This window comes from Brachyistius frenatus, unplaced genomic scaffold, assembly GCF_029030835.1.
Source record: "Brachyistius frenatus isolate BFR_SWC_R1_liver_20210118 unplaced genomic scaffold, ASM2903083v1 Contig_11, whole genome shotgun sequence".
Classification (NCBI taxonomy): Eukaryota; Metazoa; Chordata; class Actinopteri; family Embiotocidae; genus Brachyistius; species Brachyistius frenatus.
In genome coordinates, this window is record NW_027210610.1 from 266,244 (window position 1) to 281,463 (window position 15,220).

The window sequence follows — 15,220 nt, forward strand, 5'->3', positions numbered from 1 at the left end:
CTTCCTCTTATATTCTCATGCTTTAAATGGACTATAAAACACTGAACCACTTTTTTTTTTTTTTGCTAGTTCTTTATCCACAAATGTCCTCACAATCTGTCCTTGTTAGTGTGACGATATCTGAGCCACTCGGTTTGTGCTTCTGTTTGTTCTACACACAAATTTTCTAAGAAATAACTGCATTTACACTGAAATGGTTGTCATTTTTATTACAATCTGATCACTTGAAATGCATCTTAATGCACACTTAATTAATAGAGGAGGAAGCAGTGCTTTATTTGCTAAAAATAATAACAGTGGCTGCACCTGCTAACATCTCTCATTAAAGGAAAAGAAAAACAAGCAAACAGGCTTAGAAGATGTGGCCTATTTGGCAGACTTACGGATTTATTTTTACGTTTGAGTCATGTAACCCAGATTATCTTTTTTCCAGTTGGTTGTGATGTTATTTTTTTCAGCTAGAGCTTTAGTACAGTGAGTTATCTAATCAAGCCCAGTTTCTTGTGGCAGTGTTTTATCACCTTAAAAAAAAAATGGTGTTCTTTATTATTCCTGTTACACCCATGTTTTCACAGCGGTTTCATGTTTTTGGTCACAAACCCCAGAAGTATAACATCCTATGCAAAGTCTGTGGAGAAACAACATGTTGATAAGTCAAAACTTACATTTGGTCCACATAATAATAAAATATAGTCGGCATACAGTATACTTGCACATATCTTATTAGTGCCATTTGTGTTCACCTTAAACTGATAAATATATCAAACACACTTTTGATTAAATGAGTCATTTTGCCCACTTCCAGCATGATCAAACCTCTTTCTAACCACAGCTATGCAGCTTTATTTTTTGCACAATTTATTTAATCTTTAAGAGAGGAATAGTTCAACAGTTTGTTGCCTGGCAACCTTGTGTGAAGTTACTTCACAGTTAGTCTGGCACATAACCCTCTTTAAAGCAACAGGACGTCCTTTGTAAACTTAGCTTTTTGTTCAGATTAAACAAACTAAATATAATATATTAATTATGTACTATTGCACAGAACCAGGTTTACTGTTTCCCTCCTGTTTCCAGTGTTTGTTCTAAACTCAGTAAATGATCTGCTGCCTGTAGCATCATATTTAACCTACAGAGCTGAAGTGGCACCAATCTTCTCATCGAACACTTTGCAAGGAAGCATATATCCCAAAATCAAACAGAGTTTTGAAATTTAAAAGTAGCCATGTATCCCAAACTGTCCTCTGTCAGTGAATGGCTAAGTTCGGCCATTCTGACTTAAGCTGCCATTTTTACAAGTTAAATTTTTTTATGGTCTTGTAAGAGAATTTTACAAGAAATAATTATTTAAATTCACCGACGAGATTAACATTTTGGGGAAACACTCCGCTGAATTTTTGGAGTGCAAACAAATTCCCAAATTATTGGTATCGATCTTCAAAAAACCCTTATCAGTCCGACCCTGGTGGATGGCGTTTCTACAGTATATATTTATCTATGTGTGAGAATGTGTCTGCGTGTGTTTATTTCTGAATGTGTGCATTTGTGTGTGCATGAGCATGACGCTCCGACGTCACCCAGATGCTGTCCCCCCCCCCGTCTTTGCCTCCTTATCCCTCCTCTGGGCCAGCTGTCTCCGCACAGACGATATCAGAACGGAACAATGCCGGTGCGACAGGCTCCATTCTCTGTGCTGGAGCCTCGTAGAGAACGGCGACCTTCAGCTGCACAGCTTATGAAGGCGCTTCTGAATAGCCACAGTACAAAGCCCCTGTGTGTCTGCAGTCCAAAGCCCAGCGCCCTCATCATGTGTGTCTGCTTCAAAGCTCTCGGGAGATCTGGGTGTGAATCAGGAGGGAATGGTATTTCTTCCAAACCATTCACCGCTTTGTTGGGCAGATGAGCGCACCTCGTGTCGCGAGGTTTGTGGGTAAACTTGCTGCGTTTCTCCTTTGTCATGACGCTTCAGTGCTTTACACTTGATCCCTTATATTGCTTCTCAGGTTTGGTTCGTAAAGCCAATCAATTTTATTACCAGCAGTTTCCCACTGCAACATCTGTGTGTAGTCGCACTGCAATACTTACATGTTGTCGTCATTACAGAGTGGATATTAGCTGTGAGACAGCACTCTAATATCACCACACGTGTACAGACATCCCTGCTCGCTAGGCTCTCAGAATGGATTCAGATGCCACCAACTCGGGCGCCATCCTCTTGGCAACAATGGTCTGTTGAGTGATTTGACCGGTGAGCTCTGTTTGTGAAACGAGGACCACTCAGACACATACCAACAAGCCTCATCTTCTTCGCACAAACACACATGTAGATCTGCACCCCAGGAGTTGGTGTCTCCACTCAAGAGATTACTTGTACCACCAGTCCACATGCAACCTTTCACCCTCTTTTTTTCTCCCTTTCTTCCTCTCTCACACAGTCACCTCGGTCTTGCTGTTGGTCACAAAGTAGGGCTGTGTGGGGAGGAAGTGTTGGCTGTGGCTGTGCCCTCTGGTGCTGTGGAGCTGGTTGGTCTCCAGCACGGTACACTGAGGCCTCTTGTGCCCGTAGGTCTTCCTCCGGCCCACTGTCTCAGTCCCGTCCCAGCCCTTCAGCCCCAGCCCCATCGCATGCCCAGCCGCGATTGTATTGGAACTGTACGCCAATGGGCGGCCCATCGTAGCTGAGCTCAGGCCAATGGCGGTCTCGGCAGCCCTGGAGATGCCCAGGGACATGCCACCTGGCATGGTCCCCGCCATGTGTGCCAGGGAGGTAGCCCCGTGTCCTGGCGGCTTGCTACTGTGGCTGTGAGCATGAGTGTGAGAGCTGTGGGAGCTGTGGGAGCTGTGGGCAGCGTGACTGTGGCTGCCTTTGGGTTTCTGGCCATTCGGCCTGAGTCCCCCTCCTCCTCCACCGGCTATGTGCCGTTCTGTCGGGAGGGTCGACACTGAAGAGATGCTGGGCATCTCTGTGATGTAGGTGGCCACCGGCTCTGGAGTCAGTGGACCCAAGGAGGTCATTGGAGTCATAGAGGTCATCTGGGTGAGCGAGGTCATAGGTGTCATAGAGGTCATGGGTGTCATCGACGTCATGGGTGCCATCGACGTCATGGGTGTCATCGACGTCATGGGTGTCATCGACGTCATGGGTGTCATCGACGTCATCTGGGTCATTGAAGTCATCTGGGTCATTGAAGTCATCTGGGTGATGTTGGGGTTCATGGGATTGGAGGTCATATGGTTTGAAGCCATGGGATTGGTGGTCATTGGCGGTGACATTGAAGACATGTTGCCCATGGAGGGTCTGGAGTTGCCCATGGGCTGCAGTGGAAGGCCACCTTTTGTTGGCAGCTCGACCATCAGTCGACGCTTGTTGTAGATTTCACCATTGTATTTGGCAGCTAACAGAAGAAGATGACAGAGAAACAGAAATAAATAAAATGTTAGGTGGACACAATCTGAAATCTTAGATGTTAAACTCTGTATGAATTTCCCTCTACTAATTTGGTTTGTAGAACAGAAAGAAAATACAGCTGTCATTTAGAGTGACTCAATAAATAAGACTTTCAGTAGTTTACAGATCAACTGCAAACTAAGAGTTGCACGTCAGCTCGAACACGCGCGCGCGCACACACAGGGCAGAAATTTAGGATGGGCTATTAAAAAATACCATCCTTTTTCTTTTACTCCCACAATCTGAAAAGGTCATTTAACAAACCCCATATACTTTAACTTTGTTAGTCAGCCTCCCCTCATCGAACTGACCAGGCAGGGTGTCATGGCTACTGTTAACGCCTGCATGAAGAGGCCTTTCGTGCCACTGGAGGAGTGAAATCAAAAGGAAAGCCCAGAATGTCTCCTCCACCTCGCTGCTTCTTCCTCCCTTTTATAAAGCCAAGAAAACATCTTATTTCTGTGTGGTGGGAAGGTGTTCAATATGATGAGAAAAAAAGGGAAGCATTTCTGGGAAAAAGATGTGAGACCGTGAAGCATAAATGACAGTGGTGATTTTGCTATCCTGATCCTTTTTTTTTAATCCCCTGTTATAGAATATAATAAATAGAAGATTTCAAGAAAACCTTGTTGAATCCACCCTAGGGAGTAAATTAAAGATGGTGCAGAGCGAGAATGCCTTCTGATACAAAGTCATGGGTCTATGTGTTTTGGATATTTTCGAATGAGACAAAAAAATGTTGGAAAAAAACCCAATGCAACACGCACCGTAGCGGTGATTCTTTCATGCCTGCTGATTGTCCCTTGTTTATCTAACTGTCCCTAGGTCCAGCAAACAAATACAAATTTCCGGTTTCATATATTCCATATAGGCAAAGACCTTGTGGACTGCGTTTTTTTTTTTTTTTTTTTTTAGACAAGCATGTGGTCTTGTGTGTGTGTGTGTGTGTGTGTGTGTGTGTGTGTGTGTGTGTGTGTGTGTGTGTGTGTGTGTGTGTGTGTGTGTGTGTGTGTGTGTGTGTGTGTGTGTGTGTGTGTGTGTGTGTGTGTGTGTGTGTGTGTGCAACAATGTTTTCCCTCAAATTGTATACACGAAGAGTGCTGTACATTTGGCTCAGGGGTGTCGTCCTCCTGGCGGAAAATAACTGTAATTAACTGTGTAATTACGCCAGTTCATGGGCGACGTACTCCAGGTAAGTTACAGAGCTCAGCGTTCTGTACAAATGCATCAAATTCATATCAAAATGTTCCCCATGTGTCAGCTGTGCGACCCATAAATCAACAAGTGCATACAATGCATTTACAGAGCTGCATCAGTCATATAACATGAAGTAGGGTAGTTAGTAACACCTTTGCCCAAATTAGTGTGACCAATTACTTACAAGGGGCAAAGAGAATAAAGAAATACATGCATCTACAGTACAACCAAACATAGATCTGTCCCTGCAGGATATTGCAATCGCAATAACAAATGCATATTCAAGCAATCTCGGCAATATTTGCAGGAGCTTGCAATTTTGCAAAATTACTGTCCTACGATTTCTCTGCATTCATTGATACTCAATATAAGCTCTGCTGAAGGCATCATGGCACAAAGTAAACCTCTCCAAACAAAATGTCCTTTATCTACAAAAATAACTCCTCATTTACCGTCAGCAAAGCTCTTCAGCATCTTATCATCAAAACAAACCACATGCCGGTTGTCCAGAAAAAAATGGAATAACCGAAAGGGACAATGTTTCTGTTGCACTTCCCTGCGTTCGGTCTCATCACGTTCAATGTTCAATTATAGAGTGTACAGTTGTGTTTTTTACTTTTATTGTGTTTTTGTGTATACAGTTTGTGTTGAATTTATATTTTAAAAGAATTTAAAGCCCTTGGTTTTCATAGTTCTATCTTGCAGTTGGAGACTGTTTTGTAAAGCTACATACATTTTATGACTCAAGAATTCTTTGTAACCTTGAACCTATAGTTCAGATAGAAATCTAACATTTGTCCTGCTATTTCTGTGATGTACAGTTTGCTTACGATTACAGGAAAGGATTTCTAACTGTCAAAAATGGAAGTTTTTGCCAATGGTGGCAATATTTCTGCGAATAAACCCAATAAACTTTGCAAATTGCGTCTCAGTTTTTAGGAACAGCCGCTGCCAAATCAAACATTTGTGATCGCAACCTTCACAAAAACACCTTGAAACCCTGGAGGGACTGATGGAAGTCACCGACATGTAGCTGTCTACTGACTGTGCTGTGTGTTGATGCAAGCATCTTCGCTATCTCTGTATACCTGTGTGTTTGTGTGTGTGTGTCGTCAGCCTGGGAGCAGTCAGCTTTAATGCCTCACATTTATTCCTCACTCTGTCAGTCAGTGTCACCAAGCTACAGTCGCTCTTATCGCTGCAAAATGTGTTCTGTTTTTTTTTCCCCCTCTCTCTCTGTCGGATCCGCGTTCACAGTCGAGTCATTACTCTTTAGCCTCTTGTTGCCTCCGTGTCCTTGAAGATAAAGTTAACACACTCAGCGAGTTTGCTTTGCCGCTGTAACTATAAATCTAGTTTATCGCTCTGTGAATGGTGGAGAGAAATGAGGAAGCGGCCCTGTGAAGGGATGGCGGTGGGGGTGGGGGTGGAGGGGCCTGTCTCACCCGCCAAGTCGCCGCTAGGCCACCCCTGGGGATCAAACTTGCTCAGGCGACAGGTGAATCAATCCGGTGGTAGTCAGCTCGACAGTGCACACATCCAGCGGCGTACGTGAGTGGAAACGGAAAACGCCGCTTTTACGCGGTGTGGGCTCGGCATGCCTCTGCCTGAGAGAGCCAACGTCCCACTGAGACCAACACACATTATGCACCGGGAGAAGAAAAAACTGAGCTCTGCTTGTCTGAAGTCCCTCGGTGATAGTAACATTATTAGGGTTACATCTCTATGTCAGCTTACTTTTTATTAGCCAATCGGGCTGTCTACTCCCTCGGTGCTGCAGGGTTTATTGTTTCCAGAAGTCTTTAAAAAGGTTTGATAGTATTCTTTCCAATTCAAAGACCTAATGTTTTCCTCAGTGTTTTTTAATATCTACTATGAGTGAGTGGATCTCGCTGTTGTATTTCTGCCACCTTAACAAAAACAACCATTAGTCGGGGTTTCAGTGGACAGTTTTATCATCTTATTGCAAAGTAAATGCTATCCAAAGACTCATTACAGCTGCACGGTTGTTTTCTTGGGCAGGAAAATGCTCGACTATAAAGATATTCATTACTGAATCAGGTTAAGAGATGTAATCACAACCTGCTCTCTATAGTAGGTCACCTACTCTCTCTGTTGTGGAAATGTCAGACAGACAGGCTGAGCTGTTGGTGGTGGTAGCACATAAAGGCTGGTAGAGACTCATGAAAAGTACTTTGTTAAAAAATGATAACGAATATCACATTTTATGGTCATATGCATTTCCGCCTTATTGGTTTATCTAAAAAAACCGAATGGATTTCCATGAAATTCTGTTCAAACACTCATGATGCCCAAAACATGTCTCAAACTGACTTTTGTGATACCGTGACTTTCGTTAGTGCCCCATGTGGTTGACATTAGAAGATCTCAAAAGCTTTAAAGTGGATTAATGAAATTTGGCACAAATATGTTTGGTATCCAGACGATGCATCCGAACGTCTCTGGTGATGCCCCGACTCATCTTTTTTGTGTGTGTGTGTGTCACCAGCAGTTTGACTTTGTAATGTATCTTGATTTATGGTGAACATGGTAAACATTTCACCTGCTAAACATCAGTATTACCAAGAGAATGTCGTGACACTAGCAGTAGCATTAAACTCTAACCACAAAGTGGTATAGATGGGACATGATTTTCTAATATTTGAACAGTCGTTAGGATTAAAAAAGACGATTAATATATGCGACTTCGGTTCTTCCTTATTTCCCGTTTTTGTTAGCCGATTAATTATTGTATAGCTCCGAGTGAATTTTGAATAGTATTTTTGCTTGTGATGCTTCTCCCTACTGAGTAAAGCCTCACAGTAATGTGGCTGAAGACGTCAATTTCCTTTTTTCACTAAATTACTAAACCGAAAAGGCTGAACATTCATCCCGTCTTTGTTTTATTTTTTACATTTATTTGCATGCAAAGAGGATTATAGAGGATTAAACCGAGGTGTGAGGATATATGCTTATAATCTACAAGATTATTAGTAATTTCATACGGATTAAGATCTTTTCCTATGAGGTGTTCGAACAACATTAGCTATGTGAAAGCCTAAAATCCCCTCCAAAAATCTGGCCTATAACTTGTTTGTTAGTAGTTTTATTCCCTCATCCAAACGTACTAAAACTCATTCCGCCAAGAGGCCAGCTGAGAGGTGGTATGATTGTGATGTAGAAATTTGCAAGACAAGTTTAAGCATAATAAAAAAAGAAAAAGTAAAATTGAACAATTCCAACCCCAATTACTGAGGACCATGTGTGGAAAACGAACTTATTAACAGGCACGTCGGAACAAGGGCCGCCTCTGCTGGGTTTATGGCTGTTCTTGGATTTAGTGGAGCATTTGTACATGAGACATGGGCCATAATTGGTCATTTGTACTTGTAGAAGACTCCGTCCGCCTCCGTCTGGGCTGTTACAGGTTGGCTTCAAGGGACCTTTATTAGTTGGTTTTTGCCTTAGTTGCTGCTAGAATTCGATAGTGACATTATATAAATGCACAGGGGGACAATGGAGATGGCTATTGATTGACAGAAGTGGGACTTATCAGCTGGATGGTCTACTATTGGGAAAGTGGCAGAGGCAATTAAAAACTGCAAAAAGAGGCAGTCAAAGGGCGCCGGGAAAAAGGTGTTGATCGTAGATTTGGTTTCAAATCTCATGGGGTCGACAGGCAGCGGAAACACCAGACTCTGTAGCAGAGGAGAAGAAAAGGCATCTTGTATGCTGCCATTTATCCCCTCCTTCCCTCCCTCTTCTCTCTCTCTCTCTGACTCCACACACACATTTTTCAAAGCATGTGTGTGATATTGAACTCACAGTAAAGGCAGTTTGCCTCCTGGAATCCCAGGCTCCTACGGTGTGTATCTCTCGACCGGTTTTCAATCATTTCGTAGGTGCCTCTTTGAATACCACTTGTGGAATGGAAATCTGTCAGTCAAGTGTGAGCCAGAGGGCGGGGAGGCCTCCCTTCAATTACAGAAATGGAATCAGATATGGGCTGCTATAAGGGAGGATCGAGATTAGCAGCCCAATGATTCTTTAAGGGGGCGATAGGGAGCGTGATGGATTGAGGTCGGAGGGAGGAGGTGGTCAGGGGCCGATGAGCAGACGGTGCATGTGGGGAGGGCAAGACAAAAGCAGCAAAAAGAAAAGGTGAGTGGAAAATGAAGGCAGGGGGTGGATGATAAATACGAAGGAAGGAAAAAGAGAAAATGGGAAATGGGGAGAGGTGGGAGGGACGGAGCGGAAGAGGAGGTGAGAGGGGATTAAGAAAAGCAGAGAAGGGAGGGACTGGTGGAGGAGGATGAGGGAGGGGGGGGGAAACAAGCCAAGAAATTAAAGGTTAGAGGAGCAAACGGGAGGTAGGAAGACGGTCTTGGGGGAGTTGTGAAAGGGAAGACGAGGACCATTTTAGACATAAAGAGGCAGCGATAACGGAGTTCGAAAGGAGCTGAAGAGAGAAAGAGGAAGAGGGGAAGAATACGTGCCCAAAGGTTTGAATGTAGTTTCTACATCTCTGCCTGGACTCATTTTAATCTTTGTAAGAGGAGCCTTGTAAAAACTCCAAAATCCACATTGGCATCATTGTCAATGAACCACGCTGGTAGTTTTGCACATTTTATCTCATTAACTTCAAATCATGGACACTTTTGATTCCCTCCAGCCTTTTTCAGAGCGTGAGGCCAGTTTTCTGGGTTGGTTTTATGGCCTACAGGCCAACTTGCAGACACAACTTGCAGAGACTTAATACTGCTTCAGAATTACAATCAATCACAGTCACCATTGAGGGTTATATTTTAACAATCTAAGCACATGTCTAAGGTGCGTGACGCAAGTGCATTTAAGATGTTCCCAAATCCACTTTATTGAGTTTAGCTGCGGAAAGCTGAACACGAAGTAACGTGCATTGTTCAAAGGGGATGGACCGAAATTCAATACTTTTGTGGCACCGACCAAACTGGTTCTGTGGTATCTATTATTAAACAGCGCCTCGTCATTTGGTACCAAATTATGATCCCTACATTATATCCACACTAACAGGTTGTTGTTTTTAAAATGCATAACTTTTGCTCTGATTACAAAGGAGTAAATCTCATTAGTGTCAGTCAGCTAATTCAGTGATTTACAATATGCAGGTTCTCCTCTGGTGGCTCTTCTCACGGCGGTAAAATCACTCCGTTTCAACTTTGGTAAATCTTATTAATGCATGAAAACTAAAGATTTGTAATGCAATTTTGATCATTTGCATATTTGTGCACTGCCACATGTCCCTGTTGGTGTAACAAGCACAGTGTATATGAACTGTGCACCCATCTATGTACATGCAAACTTTAAAGGTTGCATCTTAATAATGCGCCCTTTAAAAATAACAGTAACATATTGATTTAAGATCAGGATTTTGTTGGTCAGTCGTGCGGTCGCTTTCTGCCTCCTCAAGATAGCAGAGCTCCAACAATGCACCAGAGCATACCTCACTTAAAGACCCACATGCCTGTGAGCGCCTCATGGGAAATAGATGCTGAAACCAGCAAAGATGCTTGCGTTGCGCTCGGCGCTGCTCTGCATCGGATGTACGGGAACTTCCTCTGGTACATTATTTTGGAAGTCACAGCTGGATAGTTATACGGGGGGAGGAGGGGGGGGTTGTGTGTGTGAAGCAGGTTCACTGTTTATGTGGCACATAAATTTCAAGCCTCCACTCATAGATTTAGATTTTTGTTACCAGGGTGGGAACGTTTGGAAACGTCACTATTGGCTCGGACTCTCGGTGCCAGAATTTGTTCCAGAACTGATTCTAATTCAAAACTACTCGATTCTTGATTCAACAACTAGAAAAAGATTGTTTTAGGTGTTTACTGCATGACTGACAGTTGGGGGCAGCTTTTTTTTAAATTTTATTTGTTTTAAGTTGACTGCATTAATTTGAAAGCTTCCAGCAATGTAATAAAGTCTGATTTACTGACCTACGTCATCGTTCATCGTCTTTTGTAAACTAGGAGTTGGTCTGTGTGCTCTGGATTACTGTAGAAAACAAGAAATCAGTGTGCTCCGCTGTGGTGTCATCAACAACCGTTCGTGCTCCGACAGAAAGAGCCATCGTTATCAACAGAACTGCACCGGCAAATGTCTTTGCAACAAACAAAGTTATTTATTTTGGAGTGAGCGGAGTTGGCTGGAATTTTTTTTTTTTTTTTTAGATGCTGCAGTGTGTGTCGGTCCGCTGGTCGTGTTTGGTGGTTGCGGAATTTGGCGTTCCTCGACTGTTTGTCTCGGGGTGATCGCATTTCATCTCGCAAAGCTGATCATTAATCTGTTGAATCTGAAACAAAGCCAAACACTCGTCTCCCTTGAAGATGATTGATGGAAAAAAATAAGATGTACTTATCTTATCTGCCTGTGGCTCTGGAAAGTTTCTATGTATTCATCTTATTTGCAAGTGGCTCCGGAAAGTTTCTTTCTATTCATCTTATTTGCAAGTGGCTCCGGAAAGTTTCTTTTGTTTTTTATTTTCGGCATCTAATTGACGACTCCCCTGCGTCCTTATCTTGTGACCTACAACCAACTCAGTATTACCACACGAAAGCAGATACAAAGGGAGCGGGGGTGACTGTCAACTGTTTGTCACACTGTATAAAAGCTGCCCTACGGAGGAGTGACGGGGAGCAATGCTGGACATCCTTCTTTGAGTGTACATGTATTTGCTCCTTCTGGCAAGAATAAATGTCCGATATGTTTGATTTTGAATGCAGCCTCTGAGTGATTTTTCTAACACTGATCAACCAGACAACCCAGAAGAGTTCTGTCAACAGAGCTCCATGAACAAAACATGAAAAAAAAAAACTATTCTTGGAATTTGTGAAACTGTTAAGGATAGTAGAAGATAATAATTGCTGTTTTTACATCAATTGATACTCACTGCCTCCTCCACTGTTTGTCACTTCTCTTAGATGTTTGATCTTCACTGTCCATATGGAAGGAATCATTTTTAGTGCATGCAATCACAAAAACGCAAATGTATTTTTTTTTACACCAATCATGTTTGCTTATTGTTTGTCTCTTAATGTTGCATTTACTGACACTATAGTTTTAGAATGAATGCGTTTGAGCACCAAAAAAATATCGTGCTTCAAAGGACAATCTTTGAATACGGCTACAACACGGATTACATTTTCAGTTTGTCTCAGTTGACTAATTTCAGTGACTTTGCTTGAACTTTCTCCCACCTATTACCCATCGACCCGCCTCATCTGTTTTCCCTGCAGATAGAGATTTCATTCGATTCCCAAAATGTCATCCGCAATCCCCAGAGCATGTGTTTCACCCATCTGTTGGGTTTAACATCAGCCAGGTTTTCCAGTTGAGAAACAGTGTGGTTGCATCCCGTTCTCAAATTGCGCAGCGTGTCTCTTGGTTGCTGTACTCTGTTCTATTGAAGCTGCTGTCATCGGGAGAAACTGTCTGCCTCCCCAATGATGGATTTCTTTTCTCCTTGTTGACTATTGGTGCGAGATGTTGAGGGGAAAAAAAGAAGCTTTTGTTCTTTGATCTTCCCGGACTGATGCCAAAATGTCGTCAATTGGCATTTTAGAAAAACTGAACAATCTTCTGCGATCAAACACAACTGCAGCTGTGCTGAGAATATCTTGTCTGATGTCTATATTTGACCAGTTTTCAGGGAATTATAAAAATACACCACCAAAAAAATAAATAAAAATCAAGCTGACGGATTCCAGGACTCGTGGTGACAGTGTTAATCACCATTTTCACTGATGATCTTTTAGGGTGGCATTCCTTGAAGCTCAAAAATGATGTGTCCACTCACCACATGTTATTTATTATTCATTCATCTGTTTCTCTGTTTTCAGTTTTGCTTGCAGTTAGATAAACTGCTACCATAATTGCACAGCTTCGTCTCGCTTTGAGGATACAAAACAGTGCTCAGCTTAAGTAAGGATGATAATCTATCACTCTATCATGTCTCGGGATGACTCAGGTTCCTTCACATGTGGTGTAGGGACTAATATTTATAATAAGGAGGATGTTGGTGCCTGTATTTGTCATCATAATCAGTTTTATTTTCTTTTGTTTGCAGAAAGATACTTGTTTGTACTCTCATTTTTCTAATAACGGGCACAAATGCAGACACGTCACATCTGTTTACACAGAAACCTCGATGTGTTTGTAGGTAATATCTGGCATGAGTGGGCTGAATGCTGAATCAAGCGAGGGCAGGCTACCTGTTAGAGTATAAACACGCTGACAAACACACTTTGAAAAATTCAGGTTACGAAATAGGGATGTCCTTGCCAAATAACATACGGGCACAGTGAGGCAAATTCAAATCAGTTGCCCCCGCGACTGCCTTGATAAATTTGGTGTTTTCAAGCAGGGAATAAACTCGATGAGCAGTTTCTGTCTTCCGGCACGTCCGATTAACAACACATCTCGACTCTGCCCGCGGGACTGCACCGCAGGGGTGAACAATATGGCCTTGAAATAATATCACGACGTATCTGGGTATTTTTGTGATAATGGTTATTTGTGACGATATGAAAAAATGCCGAAAAATATGCGATTATTATTAATTTTGATAACATGCAATTTCAACAAAATAAATGTTATGGTTATGTGTGTGAGCATACAGTATATATTTGACCAGTTTTCAGGGAATTATAAAAATACACCACCAAAAAAAATCAAGCTGACAGATTCCAGGACTCATGGTGACGGTGTTAATCACCATTTTCACTGATGATCTTTTAGGGTAGCGTTCCTTGAAGTGTCCACTCACCACATGTTATTTATTACTCATTCATCTGTTTTTCTGTTTTCAGTTTTGTGCCCGTATGTTATTTGGCAAGGACATCCCTATTTCATAACCTGAATTTTTCAAAGTGTGTTTCTCAGCGTGTTTGTTTTTTTCAAATACTCAACAACAAACTAAATGATTTAATAAAAAAATGTTCTTTAGTTTGTACACAACAACAGTAACTTAGTGAGGGCGGCTATCACGATCAGCAGCAGGGCACTTCTAATGTTTTGACTCGGTTTTATGAAGTTTAGGGTCGACGTTTGTCCATTAATAAATTAGTTTTGGGCTTCTGTTGCACTTTTGTTTTGAGTCGATTGGTTCACCGAGTCTTTCCTTTGCTCTGTATGTGTGGAGCTCCATGAGGGAGCTTCGGGGGCGGAGTCGCCCTTCGTGAAGCACTCGGAGAGGAGCGAGGAGAAATAACGCGGCCGTCAATTAAACTCTGAAACACAGAGTTGAAAATCTACCCGACACAGCGGATTTCAGCGTTTCTTGTTGCAGGATAAGCTGCGAACGCATGTGCTGCGATTACGCTGCCCAACGCTACGACGTCATTACGTCAACAGCGTCTGCGACCTGTTGTGTCTGGGTCAGAACGCATGCAGGAAACTACACTGAAAAAACAAACCCTTCCTCAAAAAACATATTTCCTTTTTCGCCAACGCAGGATGAATCACGGTGACACCGTGAACAAGAATGGGGGCAGCCCCAAGATTAATTGTGAGGATGCTGTCACCAAACACGGAGACACTCACAGCTACCAATAGTACGACATCCAGCACAATGTTTATCTCAAACTGTAAACATATTCTCTGCTCTTGCTCATCTGAAAATGTAAAGATGTCACGATAATCAGACACTCACCTACGGCCTTCAGGGAGGCGTACTTGTTGAGATCCTTGTTCTGCTGCTGCTGCTGTTGCTGCTGCTGCTGTTCGTAGACATGAGACAGCTGGCTGAGGGCAGGGTAAGGGTGCTGCTGGGCCATGTTTGGGCCCGGTCCCATGTTGTTGTTCATCTGGCCAGCCTCTGTGGACACAAGGACACATGACAGGGCGAGGTTACAATCACGTTCAAAAGCTCCAATCTTATTGGACGTTGAGCAGCAGCAGAGGAGCACTCGCTTGTCACATGATTTGCCAAAGGACAGCTTGACAGGACTATCTCTCGTTCACACTCTCCACCATCCACGTCCACACTCTTCTTTTATTGTACGATCTGCTGCATCTCAGGAACCATGAGGACTCACTCGTGGACTCTTGCCATCATTCTACAGCTGCAGCCTATTCAGTGTCTTCCTGCCTGATACACATTTGGACCAGTGTGTATATGTGCCCACTGATAAGCTGCATCTGCTGTCTATTCAATGAGAATCTACCAGCACGTTTACAGCATACATAGTATAACATTAGAGAGGCATTACAGCTAGGATACAAACGTGTTCATATTACTGAGCTCACATGTTTTATGCAAATGTTAACTTATCTGCCTAAATATAGAATTTGAACTAAGTCCTGTCTGTCTGAAGTGCTTTATGTACACTTCCCAAATCCGGTTTTCCAGGTACTGTGGGAGACCTATCTATCTCTAAACTGTGTCCCGAAGCCCCTTTTCCACTGCTGGTACAGACTCCACTCTGCTCGACTAGCTGTCGATAATACCTGGTATCTGGTATATTTTTGTATCGCCGCCGTCACAGCTCCAAGCAAAGTGAAAACACTAAAGACCACTGATTGGTCAGAGGATCATCACATGCT

General features: G+C 42.8%; 1 protein-coding gene across 1 annotated transcript in view; it reads right to left on the bottom strand.

Moving 5' to 3' along the window:
* Window positions 1-1,237: 1,237 nt before the first annotated feature.
* Window positions 1,238-15,220, bottom strand: part of shisa9a (shisa family member 9a) — a 51,670-nt gene continuing 37,687 nt past the window's right edge. Inside the window, exons 3-4 of the mRNA XM_069691293.1 lie at window positions 14,328-14,492; window positions 1,238-3,392 (exon numbers count right to left, since the gene is read on the bottom strand). Of these exons, the coding sequence (XP_069547394.1) occupies window positions 2,425-3,392; window positions 14,328-14,492 (1,133 nt within the window). The 3' untranslated portion in view covers window positions 1,238-2,424. The remainder of the gene's footprint in view (window positions 3,393-14,327; window positions 14,493-15,220) is intronic.